Below are 19,496 nucleotides of genomic sequence, written 5' to 3' on the forward strand. Positions count from 1 at the left end.
ATTCTATCAAGAGCTGTAGGACTACAGGTGGGGAAGCAGAGCAAGGCTTTTAAAAGTATCTGATCTGACAGGCATCCAATAGGCTCCCCACACCTGCACTGGGATGTTTCACATATGGCAAGGCAGGAAACATGGTGGGTGTGGGGGAGGTCCAATAACTCCCTGTGCCCCAGCACTTTTAAAAGCTTTGTTATGCAGCATGGCAAGACAAGGCTTAATATGCCACATGTTCAAATCAAAGTGCCAGAGAAACCAGCCACAAAGGTATACCACATTAAAATGTAGAACAAGTTTGTTGAAGGTTTGCCATTTTATGGCACCATCAATTAGTTGACCATGTAGCATGCTACAAGTTATTGCACAATTAACACAATAATCATGCAATAAATATAATGTCTGTCTAAGGCCCATAAAGAACAGATACTTAACAATGCTGTCCTTTCAGTCTTCACCTCACTATGGACACCAATTTGCAGCTACAGAATGCTTATTGTTTTTATAAAGAAAATGCAAATACTGCAACATTATCACTCACATAGTTTAAACTCAAAACCCATGAAAGTTCAGGGCCACAAATGACAAGTTTTCAATGCTTCTGAGAGATGTCTATAATATTTAAGTGCAGGTATCTGCAACACTCCCAGTGCCCAAAATATTCAGACAAACAAATGGCTACAAGATGACACAGGTCATATGATGTTAAAGGTATATCACAGCTCAGTTACCTGGTGTGGCCGCAGGAAGTTGACATTGACATTGGGATAGCGGGTGGCAGGATCAATGCTGTATTGGCTGAAGTTTTTAGTCACATTCTCAGGGGTGGTCTGAGGCAGCAGCCTATAAATGCTTTCTCTAAGGAAAAATAATAATTTCTGATCAATAAACAGGAAAAGGAAATATCTCCCTTGGTCACCTTCAAAGGTAAGACTCTCTTGAAGTCAGGACAGTTAAAACACTCAAAATGATAAACCCACCCCTTCAGGTACTAAGCAGATCAGAACCAGAGATGTGGGACAGAAAATTTTCCAGTGCTTTATTTTTCCATGGGAAATTTTCCATTTCTAAAAATTCATCATTTCATAAAATTCATCAGTAACGATACATGGATGCCAACACAATATTACACAAGCTTGGCAGTTTCAAAGTTGTAATTAAGGTTTTTCAGGTGATTATCCCAAGGAAGTGAGAGAGAGAGTATGTATATGTTTTACTGACTTGTAAACAGGAGGGTAAATACACTCACATAATAATCCAAACTAAAAATCAAGCTATGAATTCAACTAATTGGCTGTGCAGATCAAATCAAAACCCAAATGAATGCACTCCTAAGCTTGTTTCTATTTCTCAAAATCTCTTGCTTCTGGAGAATCAGTCAGAAGCACAATTAGTGAAGAAGATGCAGTGGTGATAAACTGCCCTTGCCCATAGACTTATTGGTAAAACCATCCTTTAGCAAAAGAGGAAGTGGTTCAAGTAGTTCTGAATCAGATTTGCCTCAATCTGATTCTGAAATGGAACTAATAAGTAGTGCAAGTGATTGTACAGATAGTGACAGTGAAACTGGAGGTGCTGCAATGACCTCAGTAGAAAAGAGTTAAACTTTGTTGAAGTACATGAGTGGACAACCACGGCATATCATGCACAGTTCTTTGGGTGCGCTACAATTAGGGTGTCAACAGTTTTCAGTGCCTTTGTTTTTCTTCATAAATATAAACAAACAATGTAAGGGAAGTATATGTTCTTGTGTATTGTCTTTACATTTTTACACGTTTTCCAATAAAAATAATTTCTTTCCACATAAAGCTTTGAATTTGAATATAATATTTAAATTGCATGAAGTGTGCCTTATTTAATTTTTTTTCTAATCAAATATTTCAGTTCAAATACTTGTGGCTATTGGGACATAAAATTATCATGGGGGTACTTTTTAGTTTTTGTTTACTAAATACAAGTTGCACAAACATGCTAAATCAGATTACACTCTATTTAAGGCATTGGAAAATTTTTAAATACAAAATTTTCCAGAAAACGCACATCTCTGATCAGAACTAGTATTTATGGATCTAATTAACTAGAACACCAGAGCCAGGAGAAAAAAATAAAAGTATATTTTCAGTGTCAACAGTCTTGTATCACAAATGAATGGAATGCCCTTGTCCAGACCTGTTTTCAGCTCTGACCACCCTTATCCCTTACTCAAAGGCACAGCAAAAATATAGTCCAGAGACAGAGAGCAAATTATTATAAGGAATGAAAATAATTGCATATAAATTGGATTTCTTAAAAATAATAAAAATAAATAAATAAATAGTGATGGATGACAAACAAATGGTACAGACAAGTTAAAAAAACTAATAAATCAATCATGTTCTCCTATTTCAGGGGAAAAGATGTGGCCCATGGACTGAATTCAGTCCGCAGACCTTTATCATCTAGCCCGCAGTGCTACCTGCAGCACACATGGACAGTCCAGGGTGCACATTGCATATGGCACCCACATTGGTTCAGCCCTATGGGCTGGATCCAACATGTGGGGCCAATCTGTTAGCATGATCTGGTCTGCAGACCAACTTCATGGCCAAAATCATTTGATATAGAACAGTTCAAAAACTGTACTTTTGCCCACAATTATTCCCCATTACCTCTCTGCAAGAACCTCCAGGGGGCTGGCTCCCAGAGACCAACTTCGTACCATCCAAGCAGAGTCCATGGCAGCCAAAAAACCTCTGGCTATTCCAGTTCCCATTGGCCAGAATGGCTAACATAACAGGTTGCAAGAGAGATGCAAAAAGAAAAGGATTACTTTTTGAGCAAGGAAAATAAAACAGTACCAAGAATACATTCAGTGGGCAGTCTTCAGGCATAGCATAGTTCACAAATAAACTTAAGACTTTGGTTATCTCTGGATTAATGGAAGCCAGATGCACAGCAAGCTTCCCCCAAAGGTAGCATTCCATTGTTCCCTAGAATGATTCATATCTTAGAGGTGCTTACAAGCACTTCTTCAAAACCACAATTTCAGATAACTACAGAATGGTGATTATAAACTGTTTTAGTACAGACTCCTTAGAGGTCCCAGCCACAATGAAAAGCAGGTGGAACAAATGCTGATGCATCAGGTCTCTACACACTCAGCTTACTACACAAGATCGCTTCCTATTTGCAATACTCCCAGCATTTCTTCCCTCCCATTTTATTACATAAAACAGTAATTGTCCCACACAAAGAATTCCTGAAACACAAAAGAAAGTTGTATTCATTTCAGTGGTTTGACAGGGTGCAATTGCTAGTGCTTGTGCTTCCATTCATGGTTCACATGCTAAGCTTAACACTCACCTCCAACAGACTGTCTCCAACCAATGCCACTAGCAGCTGGTGGCCATTCTGCTCTCGCACCAGAGCTGCATTCTCTGATGCGTACATACATGTGAAGTCAAACATGGCCACATCCGGCTGTCCATAGTGATTGATGGCAAAATCCAAAGATGGCAGTTGTTGATTGGTAGAAAAGTCAGCAGCTTCCCTGGCATAATTAAGCAAAGCCTCCTGGTCCACATTTTCCCGTGAGAGTAACAGCTCTGTGTCTGCATAGTCCTACCCAAACAAGAGAAAAACTGGAATAAAATAGTCTTGTGAACAGGGAGACTTAAGTGTGACACATGCAGACCACCTACAATTGCCAAGTCCAATGGTTTAGATTCTCTCTCCAAATTCCTTCATATTTCCTAGAGTCTAGGCTTCCAAGAAAAAAAAACAAACAATGGCTGCCTATACAAGTACTCGGGGCGGGTAGGAGGAAGGGGAGCATTTTCATTAGCATGGATCCTGGGGAGCTGCTCTAAAACACCTCAGCATCATGTGTATTAAGCACCCCCGTGTTTCAAAATGGCCACGGGGCACTGTAACTAAAACTTATTTGATGAGGTGTGCCCCCCCAAGGCCATTTGGAGACATGGGGGGCGGGGGGGTCGCTTAATACACGTGACAATGAGGCATCACTGGAACATTCTAACTGGAACATGGATCAGACTCAATCAAGTATAACTGTCCCTTTACAATCATGAGTTCCTTCAAAAACAACTACCGTATTTACTTGATGAGAAGATGAGGTTTTCCCCCCGCATTTAGGTGAGGGGATTTTCCCCCCCCATGTTAACAACTGAGCACAAGGCAGCGGGGATGGGGGGGGTGTCTAATTACTGGGGAGGTCATCTTACATTCACAGTCATCTTGTATTTGGGTAAATACAGTAATGACATTTGTTAAATTATTTTCCCACTTTGCATATTTAAAAACTATTTTTGTTCCATCTTTCTAGGGTGTGAATTTCAGCGTGTAATTGTAAAAACTTGTCAGAATCAAAAAAGCTTAAATGAGGACTACATAAAAGCATCTAACTGAAGTCCTGAGAACTCTGTTGGAAAGAAGTGGACAAACAAACAAATTTATCGTAAAATGAAGGGCGAGAGAGGAAACTTACTGCATGTCAGCTATTCTATGGTAACTGCTTCATGCAACTGTGTCTATTCCAAGGTAAGTGGGAGCTAACCTGGGGCAGATTACCACCATTTTATTTAGTCCAAAAAAAAAATTTTTTTAAATAGACTGTTTGTTAAGTCCTTCACTCTGGTGCTTTCACAGTTAGCACAAGATAAGCTGCCCTGGTTTAGCTTCCATTTACCACAAGATAGGATTGGTCATACAAAACAGACAGTGCAGAATAGCTGAGTTATGGTAAATTCCTCTTCTTCCAATTCAGAATAATTTGTCTGTCTGTCAATAAGCAGCAAATATGAGTTTTAGCATTATTTAAAACAAGTTTATTGTATAATAGCTATGCACAGCAAAGTAATTTATTTCTTATGTTCATTTGGACTAAGCTTTCAGATGTTATCTAGGATTTCCTCCAATATATTTCAGATGACATTCCTCCAAGTCAGACTGACATGTGAGATACTACAGAACAAACCCACTAGGAGGAGTTAAATTCTTGGTGATTAATATGAGACATTAAGTATGAAGAATTAATGGAAGAATGGAAGCAGGAAGTAGAGAGTACATTGCTTTGCAAAAGCTCCTGTCATCCAGGCTCATCCCAAGAAAAACTAAGCTTCAAGTTTATAAAATCATAAATTAGGCCACATATAATCTACAGCAGTCAAACCTGGGTTCTCTCAAGCAAATGAGATACCACTAGCTCATTTTGAAAGGGAGAGTTTACAGAAAATCTTTGGTGTACAGTATAATTTGGACAAGTGGGTGAAGAGCTCACTCGCCAAGGTCACAGATGACACCAAGCTATGGGGACGCGTGGTCATGCTTGAAGATAGGCTACAGATACAGGTGGATCTAGACAGGCTATCAAGTTGGGCAAGTCAGAACCAGATGAAATTCAATGTAAAAACATGTAAAGTGCTCCACCTGAATCAATGCATCTCCAACAAAACCAAGGAGGTGATTCATCTGCTCAATTCAACACTGGTGACACCCCCAATGGGAGTACTGCATCCAGTTCTGGGCACCACACTTTAACAAGGACATGGTAAAACTTGAGAGAGTCCAGAGAGGGGCCACCCATATGATTAGAGGCTTGCACAGCAAGCCATACGAGGAAAAGCTGAGGGACCTGGGACTTCAGCCTGAAAAAGAGAAGGCTGAAAGAAGACTTGGTAGCAGCTTAGCGGTACGTGAGGGGAGTACATGGAGGGGCTCGGTGAACAAGTGTTCACCAGGAAGCCCTTGGGGAAAACCAGGAGTAATGGCCACAAACTCCTGGAAGACCGTTTCAGGCTCAACATTAGGAAAAAACTTCTTCACAATTAGGGTGTCCAGACTGTGGAATAAGCTCCCTCCAGAGGGTGTAATCGCCTACCCTGGAAATCCACAAGAGGAGACTGGACAGTCACCTTGCTGGGGTCACCTGACCCCACCTGTTATTTTTCCTGCCTGGTGCACAGGGTTGGACTCAATGATCTTCCAAGGTCCCTTCCAGCCTTACAATCTATGATCCCAAAACACAAGAATGGTGCTTAAAAAGCAACAGAGTTGCATCAATTGTACAGAGACCCAACTTTGACAGGAAGTCAGAGTACAATGGCTACAGTGGCCGAGACATGCTGAAAGAATGGAAGCAATCCAGGCACCAAAGCAAGTGCACCTCAGAGTGCCAGAGGAGAGAAGGCCTCATGAACAATCAAGATAAAGAAGGCTACGTGATGTAGTGGTGTCAGACCTACAGAAATTAAATATGAATGACTGGAGGATGAAGGTGCACAACAGATGGGAAGGGATTCAGATAGTGGAGGCAACCAAGGGCCCCTTGGGCATATAGTATTAAATAATAGTAATGCTATTAGTAATAACAACAACAATTATAATTATTGTTGTTGTTATTTTATTTTAAATATGATGAGGCAGGTTATTTATATTACCAGAACAGGGTTGACCAACTTGAGGCATGCGTGGAAGTCACTGGCAGCTGCTACATGTGCCATGCAGCAGATTGGGGCTGGGGCAGACATGGGAAGATATTTAATGGTCCTATGATTAGAAATCTTATTTCCTGAGGCAGACATAAATTGAGGGCAGAGTACCATTTGTAAATCTGTACTAAGGACTCAATATATTGAGTCTTTCTTTAACAAGGTGCTTGCCACAAAGTTTGCTCAAAACTCATGCAAGTCATGTCCTAAAACATGTTTGTATCAAACCATTTTGAAGAGGCCAAAATGCCCTAGAATATATGCAATGATCATGTGTTTCATCCCTTTCAGAAACACACTCACTTCTTGCAAACTGCCAAATTGCATCCAAACCAGCTAGTTTATAGGTTTAAAGAATTTAATACTCACATGTCGTATCACCCCTTTGTCCAGCAAGCTCTGCTTTTTGGCAGTCATGACGAAGTAGTGAGTATCATCTTTGTAGTAGACAATGTTCTCCAAATCAATGCCTGTGACAGAAAGAAGAGATGAAGTGCTATTACAGCAAAAACACAACCTGCAATACAAGAGCACGCTAGATTCATCCAACGCCCCCTACCTCTAAGTGTGATGAACAGCCTTGCCAAAGTCCTCCAAAACCTTGGAAAGTTCCAGCCTTGCAGAGCCAGACAGATTATAGGAGCTGGAAACCCTAGCAAATAGGACTGCACTAAGCAGTTTAATTCACAAGCTCTCAAGGGATTTTTTTTTCTTTTTTTACCTATATGTGAAAGTTATACTGTTTCTCTCTGTAATGGGTTGACTTTTTTGTCATAGCTCTAAGCTAGACAGAGAAAGACTCAGCACCCTGATTTTTCCATGGAGCACTACAAACATATAGCACGTCCCAAAGTTTGAAGAGACAGCCATACACTTGTAGGCAAAAAGTGTCAAGCATCTAAAGAATAAACAAATCAGACTGGGAAAGAGGGACTGTATAAAATATATTATACTTTTTGGATCAAGGGTCAGAAAGTTTTGAAACAGACAGCTAGAGTCAAAAACTGGTAAATCAGCTTAATTCTTCCACTTCTAAAAGTCAGGGTACCGCATACAAACCTGTATCTTCTCGAAGATCCTGAAAGAACTTCTGGTTGAATATAAAGGCCACACCACTGATCTCTTCCACTTTGGCTTCAGCTGTGGTGTTGCGGTTGATGAAGTTTGCTGTGATAGCAATTGCTAATTTGCCACGGAACTCTTTTCGGCGAAAACCTAAGTGGATGATAGAGCAAAGATAGTAAGAAATATGGTTCAACTACAGAAAAAGTTCAGCCTACCCTAGAGAGGGTGCCTCTTAGATATAGGCAGAAAGGGCTCAAATGATATAGAAACTTGAAATTTTAAACTTTTCTCTGGGGATTGGGAAGGAAGCAACAAAAAATGCTTCATGTAAAAGTCTTTACCAGGAAAATATACCTATCTTTTCAGAGACCTCATTTAGGTTAATGTTTGTCCATATACAAGTGAGTTGCCTCCACTTCAAATATCGTAGTGTTGCATGCAGCAATGATGCAAGATATCATCTCCAACCAGCTTATTAAAACACCTACTAGTTCCATTCCTGATCTCACAAAGCAAAGGGATGCTGCAAATACAGGTTTAGGTAACAAAACCATAAAGAAAATGCTGAGAATGAGGAAAAGACAATGTTATCTAGTTCAACACACCTGATCTTTCGCTACCAAAGAGAAATGTAAAGATCGAGTTCAGAGAACATGCACCTTAGCTATATCCTGTGGTAATGCAACTGCTGAGTTGGATTCCTGAAGGATGCAAGTTTTTCCTCTACATTCCCAACTTCTTTATAGACAGACTTTTCAAATGCTTAATGTTTAGCAAGAGATCAGAGAGTATCTTGGATATTGAAAATCTGTTCTGTCCAACTCTGTTAAGAATATTTACAAGACAGACGAAGCTACAGCAAACCATGTGCTGTGGAAAATTCTCCAAGGAGGACTCATCAAGAACAATTACCTTCTAAGGTGTTCCTCCTGCCATCCCCTCCAATGATTACTTCAAACTCATACTCTGACACTGGATGTGTTTTCGGGTGAACCAGTGCACGCCAACCTATTCCTGTGGATAAATCTTAAGTTAATGGTAATATATTCAGTGCATCTACCTTCACACACATCATAGAATGAAACATAGAAACCAGCTCTTATTGCATGCAATACTCCTGGTTTGGGAGGCTACTTGGCTAAGGCACATCATTGAAGGTGATGTTAGCACTTTTTTCAGGGGCACTATGCTATCCATGACTGCACTTGAAAAAGGCCAGAAACAGACATCTTTGGTAAAGTGGGATCAGATGTACTGGCATATGTCATGGCACAGGTAATTGCACTCCAGGGATGTCTACAGACCTATGACAGTACAGCTGATTGCCATGCCCTAACTTGTGGCATGTCTGCAAGTGAGGGAAAACTCCCATTTGTAGATGTGCCCCCCAACTTGGGGAATGCATGCAGATGAATCTGTCTGAAAGGGATTTCCCGGTATGTACCTGCAAGTGCAGAGGGGAGATTCCCATTCCCCCCCTCCGTGCTTGCTGGTGCGGGTAGGTAAATCCATACTACTGCCAGGAATGGACACTAGGTCGGTGCATGTTTCTAGGAGCAGTGCAGGGCATGGGCTGCAAATGCAGATGGGGAACCCCGCTACAGGAGTTCCCGCCCTTTCAGGCATGCACCAGGAAACCCCCTGAAGAAGAATTCTCCACCATACTGCACAGGGTGCATGTCTGCAAGTGAGGGTTCCCTGCTTGCAGACATGCACCCCAAACCCAAACTTACCTCACTTACCCAGACACGTCCCTGGAGGGATACATCTGCACAAGTGGGGAAAGACGCAGGCACTCTCAATGCCTGAGGGAGCTGATCCTGTCTGGGAAATACTGGGGTGTGCAGGACTGGGCCCCTCAAGCCCAGGGAACCTCCACCACAGGGAAGCTGGTGAACCCAAAGAGCTTCACATTGCCCAAGCTCTTCCACCACAGGCAAACAAACGTGGGCCACAATAAAGTGGCTCAATTCATTACCATCTTCTGGTGTGACCATAAAATTAGAGCATTTAAGGTGCAGCAGCAAGTCTGGATGTCTGCTTGCTTTTGTTTTGTGATGCCATAACATTTTTGATAGCACAAAGGAGACGTCTGTTTCCACCCTAAGTCTCGTCTTTTCATTTATCAGGGTGCCAAAGAGCCATGGCCTGCCAGGGCATTTAGACAAACAGGGTTAAACGAGTCAGATACAATACAAAAGCCTATCAGAAAGATCACTGTAATGCCCACTTTACTACATGAGCAAAAATCTTTGCCCAGTATGCAGCAAGTCAAACTTCACATCCATACAGGATGTGTGTGGCTAGTAACAAATCTGACAACAAGCTTGTAGGATAAGTGATATAAACAGTCTGAATGCATACACTGCAAGGGGTTGCACTTATGGAAAAAAAAGTCATTCAGTATTTTGGGATGACAAGCCAAAATGCTGCACGAACTACTGCAAACTGTTGTGTTGTACCACTCCTGTAGGATGCATTAATATACACTACTGTAGAGTACAATCTTAGTTTTGGCAGGCAAAAAATCAGAATTGGGTACTAGGAAGAATAAAAAACTATTAGGGATCAAGCCAGTCAGTTTCCTTTTGAAAAGCACCACATTCACTTCCTTGCCATCTCTCCTATCCATTTCAACTCTACCTACTCTCATTCTCCTGGTCCTCAGGAGGGTAGACAAGCCCCTGAAATTCCACATTAACATGGATCTCTATTCCCAAAATCAAGGCAACCTTCAAGAGGATGAGCTGGAGCTGACGGATACCTGCAAGATAGCAAAAGACAATAAGGTACTCTATGACCATAAAAACCACACATGTTAAATAAATTCATTAACACAGAAATTATGGAAGCCAAATTGCTACAGCATCCTCAGAATGAAGTTTAGAAGGAATTACAGATTTCTGTAAACCATAACACAGATAAAAAACAAAATCTCACACCAATGTTGGAGTTCATCCAACAACTGCCTTCCTGTCCCAAGACATGCAATTCAAAGTTCATGTAAACTGACCACACACAGTCTAGTGGCAGGGCACCAAGCTTTTCACCTCCTCCACCCTCAAAAACTCGCATAACTTCTGGAGGTGGGACTGGTATATGGAGGTCAGCAGGCATGCTATAGGAAATCAAGGGGGTTTTACTATTCTACAGGGAGACTCCTCTTGGCTAGTTCCAGACACTGCAATGTAAAATGCAGCTTTTAAAATGCTAACCATTTAGCTGCTTTAGGAGGAACAAGAAAAACTTGGGACTATATGCAATCAAAAATAAAAATATGGGCAACTAGAAACTGGAAAGGGAAATCTGTACAATTAAAGTTCGAATGAACCTTCATATAGTTAAATCCACCACTTCATAGCATGAGATGGACCTTCTCCTGTACTAAAAGCCATATCTTATCAGCCATTGCTAGGTCAGATTTGCTCCAGATTTCCTTTTCAGTTTTGTCATGTGGTGAGCATATCCCTCTTGCTTTTTAAAAAAAAAAAAAAACCCAGCTGGACACATACCCAATATATTATCAAAAAATGAAATGCATTAGCCTGCTGATTGAATGGTTGTTTGAACCAATTTTAAAAGGACAACAGATCTGATTCATCAGAACCCATCGTCTTATTTTCTCAGGGGCTTTATTCTTCTTTCCTCAGTAAAATACTATTCACAACTTGGCAGTTTTCCTTAAAACTTTAAAGTACTAAAGCCATCTTGACCATTCCCTTCCACTCTTCCAAATTTACAGATTATAAACTTATGGAGGAAAGGTCTTCCATTTGCTGGTGTAAATAAAACTACAACACTTCTGCTTTTTAAATAACAATGCCAGAACTGTTCCCGTTTTTGCAGGAATATACGCAAAGTATGCTGTTCAAGAGAATCAGGTCATTTGCTACAACTTGTTTAAAGCATCTAAGGAAAGGGTTTAGTGAGGCAGTTGTAGGGATGTGAGTGCAGCACTTGAAAACTGGGAGAATCATCATTATGAAAGGGGAGGGGGAAGGTCCTCAACTTTGATTTTCAAGGTAGAAAAAAAAAATAGGGCCATGACATGCCAGCAGGTTGATATTACAGCATATTATAGGTGTCTGCAGCAGCACCCAGTACAGCCACAACTATGACCTTTTATCTTGCTGTAGTCCAAAAAAGCCTATACAAAACATGAAGTGGAACTGCATCATTGACAGGCACAGGAGATCAGAGCAGTTACAGACGAAGGCCGAGTTCTACGAATCACCACCACATGCTATCTCCCACCTTCTTCCCAGGGACGAATGAGAGCTGATATGGAACTAACAGCCGCTTTACTTACTGATATGGTCGATAGACCCTGCACAGAACTTGCCATAGAACTTTTTGGCACCAAGGCCCCGCAAGTCATGTATGGTGAATGGCCACAGGTGGAGAACATTGTTGCGAGAGAAGGCATCCCTCTTTTCGATGACCACTACCTTAGCTCCTAGTAAAGATAAGTCAATGGCTGTACGAAGGCCACAGGGTCCAGCCCCAATGATGAGACACTGTAAAACAACCAGCATAAAGTGATTTAACAGCTTTAGATAGAAAAGCCTTGGATGTATTTCTTTCACAGCTTTAAAAAAAAAAAAAAACAAAACAGCATAGGAATGTACTTCAAGTGCTGTTTGCTTGGAACACAAGCTCCTATTGCACCAGGAACAAGCTTTTTAAATCTTATCCTTGTGCTCTGTCATTATGATATATTAATAAAGTTACTGCAATACGAAAACAAACCAAGCATGTCACAGCAGTGGAAGTGGTAAGAAGCATACAGGTAACCCACAGTTTTTCAAATATCATTTCAGAACCATGCTAAGATGTAAACTCTCCCACCTATATAAAAATGGAGGGGATGTCACTGTTTCCATAGGGTCAAGCTTCTAGTTCACACGTCTTTCTTTAGACCGGGTGACTTAAGCTTTTTCTTTCACAGGTCAAATCCTGAATGGGCTATCTGTCTATATCTGTGATTCTCAACCATGGTGCTGCAGTGCCCTGGAGTGCCTTGAGATCCTTTTAAGGGTGTTGTGGAGTGTCACAGACTGTTATCTCTATTAGGTAAGTAAACATGATTCACATAATAAACCCAGAGGTTTCAAATAGGAATTCATGCTGTCAAAAACATTCTGACCTGTTGTGCTCAGAGTTCTTTGCAATAGAAGGGTTATTCTATTATTTTTCTGTAGTAAAAAATGGAGTAAAAACTAACAGCTGGCATTTTCCAAGGGGTGCTTCAAGTCTAAAAAGGCTGAGAAGTTCTTTTTTATACACATTACCTCTCTCCACTCCCCACCCCAAAAATGTATTTCTGTCATTGACCTGCATAAGGGAGAACAATAGTTGGAGCAGAAGGGTAGACAATACACAGGGAACACTGGTATTTTAACCAGTGAGTCATTAAATTTTAAGCAGCACTGTACAATATTCTGGTATGTATCCTACTGACATATGGGCTCCTACCATTGTCATCAGGGAAGCAGCAATAGCTTGACAGTTTTAGGAAACTACATATAGTGGATATGGCCTTTGATCACCTAGACAAGATACAATTTCCTTTAAGTCTCACCCACCCACCTCAAATTTTCACTCTACCATATGTATTATTAGTGACCAATATAATCACCTTAAAAATGCCATGCCCAGTATTATTAGCAGTATCACAGTATCATAGAAAATTAAGGCTGGAAGGGACCTCAGGATGGCATCTAGTCCAATCCACTGCTCAAAGCAGAACCATCCCCAACTAGTTCATCCCAGCCAAAGCTTTGTCTAGCCAGGTCTTAAAAAACCTCCAAGGATGGAGAGTCCACCACTTCTGAGTAATCTGTTCCAATGTTTTACTACCCTCCTAGTGAGAAAGTTCTTCCCAATATTGAACCTAAACTTCCCTTGCTGCAAGTTGAGACCATTGCTCCTTGTTCTGTCATCTGCCACCACTAAGAACACCCTAGCTCCATCCTCTTTCAAACCTCCTTTCAGGTAGTTGAAGGCTGCTATTAAATCCCCCCTCAATCTCCTCTTCTCTAGACTAAATAAGCCCAGTTCCCCCTCAGTCTTTCCTTATAAGTCATGTGCCTCAGCTCCCTCACCATCTTCCAGGTAACTGATGACGACATTGAACAAAACCAGCCCCAGGACCAACCTCTGCAGCACTCCACTTGATACCAGCTGCCAACTAGACATTGAGCCATTGATTACTACTCTCTAAGCCCGATGCTCCAGCGAGTTTTCTATCCACCTTACAGTCCATTCATCCAGCCTGTACTTCCTTAGCTTGCCTGTGAGAATGTTGTAGGAGACCATATCAAAAGCCTTGCTAAAGTCAAGGTATACCGCATCCACTGGTCTCCCATGTCCACAGAGCCAGTCACCACATCACAGAAGGTAATCATGGTGGTCAAGCATGACTTACCCTTGGTGAATCCATGCTGACCCTTCCTAATCACCTTCTCCTCCAAGTGCTTAAAAATGGATTCCTTGAGGATCTGCTCCATGATTTTTCCTGGGACTGAGGTGAGGCTGACTGGTCTGTAGTTCTCTGGATCCTCCTTCTTCCCCTTCTAAAATATGGGCACTATGTTTGCCCTTTTTCAATCATTTGGGACCTCTCCCAATTGCTGTAAGTTTTCAGCGATGAGGGACAGTGGGTCTGCAATCTCATCAGCCAACTCTCTCAGCACCCTCAGGTGCATCCCACCCGGCCCCGTGGACTTGTACATGTCCAGATTTTTTTAAATAGTCCCTAACCTGTTCTTTTGTCACTGCTGGCTGATCACCTCCTCCCCAAACCGTGCTGCCAGGTGCAGTAGTCTGGGAGCTGACCCTGCCTGTGAAGACAGAGGTGAAAAAGGCATTAAGCACTTCAGGCTTTTCTACATCCTCTGTCACAAGGTTGCCTCCTCCATTCAGTAATGGACCCATACTTTCCCCAATCCTTCTCTTGCTACTGACGTACTTGTAGAAACCTTTATTGTTACCCTTCACATCCCTTGCTAACTGCAATTCCAACTAGCCTTCCTGACATCATTCCTGCATGCCCCAGCAATGCTCTTATGCTCCTCCCTATTTATTTGTCCAAGTTTACACTTCTTATAAGCTTTTTGTAACTTAGTTTACTAAAGAGCTCCCTGCTAAGCCAAGCTGGTCTTCTGCCATACTTGCTAGTCTTCCTGCACATTGGGATGGTTTGTTCCTGCACTTTCAGTAAGGCTTCTTTAAATTATGTGAAGAGACTAATGTGCCAGTACATCTGTGTGGGATTTAAAAACAAGATTTCACACTGATATTTCTTATCAGTATGCCAGCCTACAGCCTGAAAAGAAACCCTGCATTCAGTATAACTAGCTCAAATGGACCAGAGCATGGTTTTGTAATAAATAGTCAAGATTTTCATGGTATTTTTCTCCTTCTCAGGCTTCTACCAGATGTCTATATTTCTTGAGCAACTTTAAGTACACTACAGATTGATCAGAGGCCAAATCACTGACAATGTACTGTCCTAAAAAACAGACCTTTGTTTTGGATGCTCCAAAGTTTTCAGTTATTACAATTAACCAGGTTTAAGGAGCTACTGTTGGCCCATATATTGTGCAAATGAACTGATAATTGCCTTCACTTGAAGAATAGTAGACTCATACAAGTTCAAACAGTATAAGATGCGTTATTAAAACAGGTGCCACAAATACAGCGCAAGACAAATATTTTTATATTCTGCAGTTATAATGCATAAAGGAAGCAACACAAATCTGTAGATATAGAAACAATTCAAAAGCTAGGAAGAAAAAAAAAAAGTCACAGGTTCCCAGACGTATCAAATAAACAAAGCAAGCAGCCAAAAAGGAGGTCAGCCCAAATATAAGCTATTTGCAATGCAATTCCAAAAAAGGCTTCCAGATTAAATCCTAAGTGTCCTATTCATCATTTGTTGACAGAGGTTTACCCCCCCCCCCTTGTTAAGAACTTGTAATAGAGCAAAAAGCCACAGAATGAGATCTGGTGCATATTTTCAATTCAGTACCATTCTCTTTGTTGATGATACAATTTTGATACAATTTTCAAACTCTATACTCTATTCTTTCTTCCAAGAAAGAATATAAGATAAGTATTACTTCATAGCTGATCAGTTTGCCAGTTAAATGACAACTCCATTCTTTTAAGAACACCAATCCCTAAGGGAGTTAATAAGCAGCAAGACCACATTTACACAGGCAAGGTCTCTTCTCTTATAACAGTCTGAACGTGAATTAGTCATGATAGAGGATAAATGAGTAAAATGGCTTTTACACTGGATAGTTCTAATTCAGGTCCACTGAGTATTTAACTATGTTAATTATCAATAATTTTTCTAACCTCAATGCTTTCTTAAAATAAAAGTATAAAACCTATTTGAAAATTGAGATGGTCTGGATGTAGCATATAAGGCATCTAGGAATACATTAATATCTGTCTATCCTACCCCCACAAGAGCTCTAAGACTAAGTAATTCAAGCATCCCATCAGTATGAGTATTTATGCATTTTTAACCCACTCTCAAATCCTTTCACAGGTAAAGGCCACTGACAGAAACTCAAGTCTAACATTCTTCCAGCAGAAGTTAAAGCACTTGTGTAAAGGATTTATGAGGTGCCAACAGTAGTTTAATTGCAGCTGCATATACAGGACAATGTTCTAAACTATGGGAAACAAAGGGCTATAGCTGCAATGAGCTTTGTACTTTACAGGCAAGTTTACTTTTACAAAACACTTGGCACTGGAGATTATTCAGCAATAAGTAGAACCGCAATATGTTATGTATCATTAGGGTTCAAACCTATTTCACCTTCACATACTTAAATGACACTTTGGCATTAGGTAATTGGGTATTTTTTATGTTTATGCACAATTTGGATTCAATATATGTAAGTGCCAGAAGTGAAATGGTGGCTGGGCTGGAGAAGGACAGGAGAGCGCTTTGGATAATGCCTAGCCTGTGGCCTTGTGGTAAGAGCACTTAATTGAAAAGTAAAAATACAGGTTCAAATCTCTTCAGGGGAGGAACCTGAGTCTCCCATTCCCTGGGCAAACGCCCAACCACTAGGCTATTGAGTTTATAGGTGGAAGGGTCTCTCTCTCTAACATCATCATGATTTCCCTGGAACTAAAGCTTTAGAACTTACCCTGGACTGTGTGTATGCTTGAGTGACAATGTTCTGCTTGGGCACTTACCAGCCAAAGTGCAGCCTACTGAGCAGGCTCAGTAGGGAAGCAGTGAAGTTCAAATTATGCAAAAGCACCAAAAACTGAAATTACATGGCTACGTAAGTGCCACTAATGCATGTGAAGATGAAATAGGATTCAGCCCTTAGTGTTTATGCTACAGTATCCAAGTGTTCCAGTCTGAGCAAAATACCATGTGCAATTCTTGCTTTAAGGTACCTAACATAATGAGGTCCTAGACCATGACAAGGATTTCTAGATGCAGTGGAAATTCAGATGAGTAACAAATGTCACCCACCCTATAAATAAAGAACATGCAAAATGGAAAAAATTCATAACCAAACAAGATGTTTTCTAACATCCAAGTAATGAGCTGAAGTTAAATCACCCAAATCTCAGATGACTGTCCATTAAACAGAAATTTCTGTAATGTCTTTGCTTCCTCAGGGAATATGAATATGTAGAAATGAGGAGTGCCTCAGTCATGCTGGATAAAGCAGGACATAATCCTTTACTAAATTCATAAAATTCCTTTCTACCTTTCTTTTAAAAAAAAAAACTGGGCGATGACTTACCAAAGTAGCTTGCTACAAGAAAATACTTAAATGTACAATCACTGAAAAAGATTCCATCTATACCAAAATAAAGTCTTTATGCAGGGGTGGGCAATAATTTGGGCCCAGGAGCCACACAGGGAGTTTCGACACGTTGTGGGTTAGGTCAACACCCCTCCTCCCCAACCTTCTCGTGGCCCCATCTCACATATGGAGTTTTAGTGAACTGTTGTGGCAGACAGTGGTGTTCAGGAATGAGAGAGGCAGGTGAGGCCAGGATCACAAGGTGGGGGCAAACGGTGGCCTCTGTCCTGGGGGGGGGGTGTATAGGTGGGACATGTGTGCGCATGTGTGGGGGGGAGGGGAAACAGGGAGTTGCCTGTGATCTAGGTCCCAGGAACTGGGAAGGAGGGGGCAAGGGGTGTGTGCAGAAGAGCTTGCCTGGGCAGTGTGGTTCATGGCTGCCCCTACAGCGTTTCATATGGGGTGGAGCGCCTGCTGTCCCTGCCACGGTGCAGCCCGCACCTACCAGCCTGGCCCCAGCCAACATGCACATTTGCTCCTGGTGCAGCTGCAGCCACCTTAGTGCTGGTCCACTCCCCTCAACTCTAGTGACAGCTCTTCCTTCTGTTCCTGCTGTGCCGCTCCGGGCTGGGAGGAAGCTTCTGCAGGGCATCTCCTGCCCCAGTGTGCAAGGCTCTGCCTCAAGCTCCTGGCTGCCTTTCACCCACTCTGGCCACCTGGTGCTTCACAAGTAGCTGGTGCTGGAGCCCCGTGGGCGGGACAGGAGCCACACAGCTGAAGCTCCCAGCTATCTTCCATCAACTCGGCCACGCAGGCCAGAGTGGGTGGAAGGCAGCTAGGAGCTGGAGCCACCCAGCTGAAGCTCCTCCTGGTCAGAAGCAGCATCGCAGAGTAGGAGGAGCCACTCCTAGAGGCAAGGGGAGTAGAGGGGGCTGCAGCTGCACCAGGAACAGCCCTGCTGGAAGTTGTGCATGCTGGCTGCGGCCAGACCAGCAGGCATGGGCTGAAGCGTGGTGCAGCCTTCCCCGGGCTAGGTTTGGCCCCATTTAGAGCACTGTGGGGGCAGCCACGGGCCAGATTGGACCAATTGGCAGGCACCCCCGGCAAGCCAGATCTGGTCCACAGGCCATATTTTGCCCACCCCTTCTTTAAGTTCACAGTGAAGCATGTGATTGAGATCTTGCAGTTCAATTTAATGAATTATTTTCAGGCTTAAAGCAGAAATTTCTTATTGCCAAGTACAGCATATTCCAGCTTTTTAAAATGAATCACTTTCTTTTTCCTTAAACGTACCTGACTGCCTTCGACATAGAACTCAAATGAGAAAGATCAAGCATTTGCTCGAGACTGTAGGGGGGCTGTTAGGAAGGCTAAGGCAGAGATGGAACTAGGACTAGCGACCTGGATCAAGGATAACAAGAAGTCCTTTTTTAAATACATAGGGGGTAAAAAGAAGGTACCGGGTAATGTAAGGCCTCTGCAGGATACGCTAGGAAATCTGGTGGTCACCCCAGATGACAAAGCTAGCCTCTTTAACAATTGCTTTGCCTCCATCTTTTTGAGCAGGGACTGGGCATCCGCCCCACTGGGATCCCTGATGGACCCAGGGGAGGCGCAGCCAGGCCCAGGGTCAGTGAGGACCTAGTCAGGGAACTTCTGGTGGGTCTAGACATGTTCAGATCAGCAGGTCCAGACGATCTCCACCCCAGAGTGCTGAGTGAATTAGCAGAGTTCATTGCAGTACCCCTGGCACAGCTTTACAAGCACTTGTGGTGCTCTGGTGAGGTGCCAGAGGACTGGGAAAGGGCCAATGTGCTCCCCATTTTCAAGAAAAGGAGGAAGGAGGACCCAGGAAACTACATGCCCATTAGTCTTACCTCAGTCATGGGGGAGCTCTTCGAGAAAATTATCCAGGAGCACACCTGCAAGGGGCCAGCAGGGGAGATCATGCTTAGGGGCAACCAACAGTGGTTCATTCAAGGCAGGTCCTGTCAGACCAACTTGGTCGCTTTCTATGACCAGGTAACAAAATCCTTGGATGCAGGTGTCGCAGTGGATGTAGTCTTTCTGGACTTTAGGAAGACCTTCGACACTGTCTCTCACCCCATTCTCATTAAGAAATTAGGCAACTGTGGCATCGATGCCTACACAGTCAGATGGG

General features: G+C 42.3%; 1 protein-coding gene and 1 long non-coding RNA gene across 5 annotated transcripts in view; one reads left to right on the plus strand and one right to left on the minus strand.

Moving 5' to 3' along the window:
* Positions 1–19,496, minus strand: part of MICAL3 (microtubule associated monooxygenase, calponin and LIM domain containing 3) — a 164,534-nt gene that overhangs the window by 135,478 nt on the left and 9,560 nt on the right. For all 4 annotated transcript variants that reach the window (XM_019515564.1, XM_019515561.1, XM_019515562.1 and 1 more), the window contains exons 3-10: positions 11,857–12,064; positions 10,195–10,311; positions 8,460–8,561; positions 7,542–7,697; positions 6,852–6,952; positions 3,337–3,594; positions 2,643–2,758; positions 726–852 (exon numbers count right to left, since the gene is read on the minus strand). In XM_019515564.1, the coding sequence (XP_019371109.1) occupies positions 726–852; positions 2,643–2,758; positions 3,337–3,594; positions 6,852–6,952; positions 7,542–7,697; positions 8,460–8,561; positions 10,195–10,311; positions 11,857–12,064 (1,185 nt within the window). The remainder of the gene's footprint in view (positions 1–725; positions 853–2,642; positions 2,759–3,336; positions 3,595–6,851; positions 6,953–7,541; positions 7,698–8,459; positions 8,562–10,194; positions 10,312–11,856; positions 12,065–19,496) is intronic.
* Positions 569–18,937, plus strand: LOC109296247. Its single transcript, XR_002096931.1, has 3 exons — positions 569–582; positions 1,192–1,194; positions 18,809–18,937. It is a non-coding gene; the product is annotated as an uncharacterized LOC109296247 (long non-coding RNA).

This window comes from Gavialis gangeticus, unplaced genomic scaffold, assembly GCF_001723915.1.
Source record: "Gavialis gangeticus isolate Ggan-Ray unplaced genomic scaffold, GavGan_comp1, whole genome shotgun sequence".
Classification (NCBI taxonomy): Eukaryota; Metazoa; Chordata; order Crocodylia; family Gavialidae; genus Gavialis; species Gavialis gangeticus.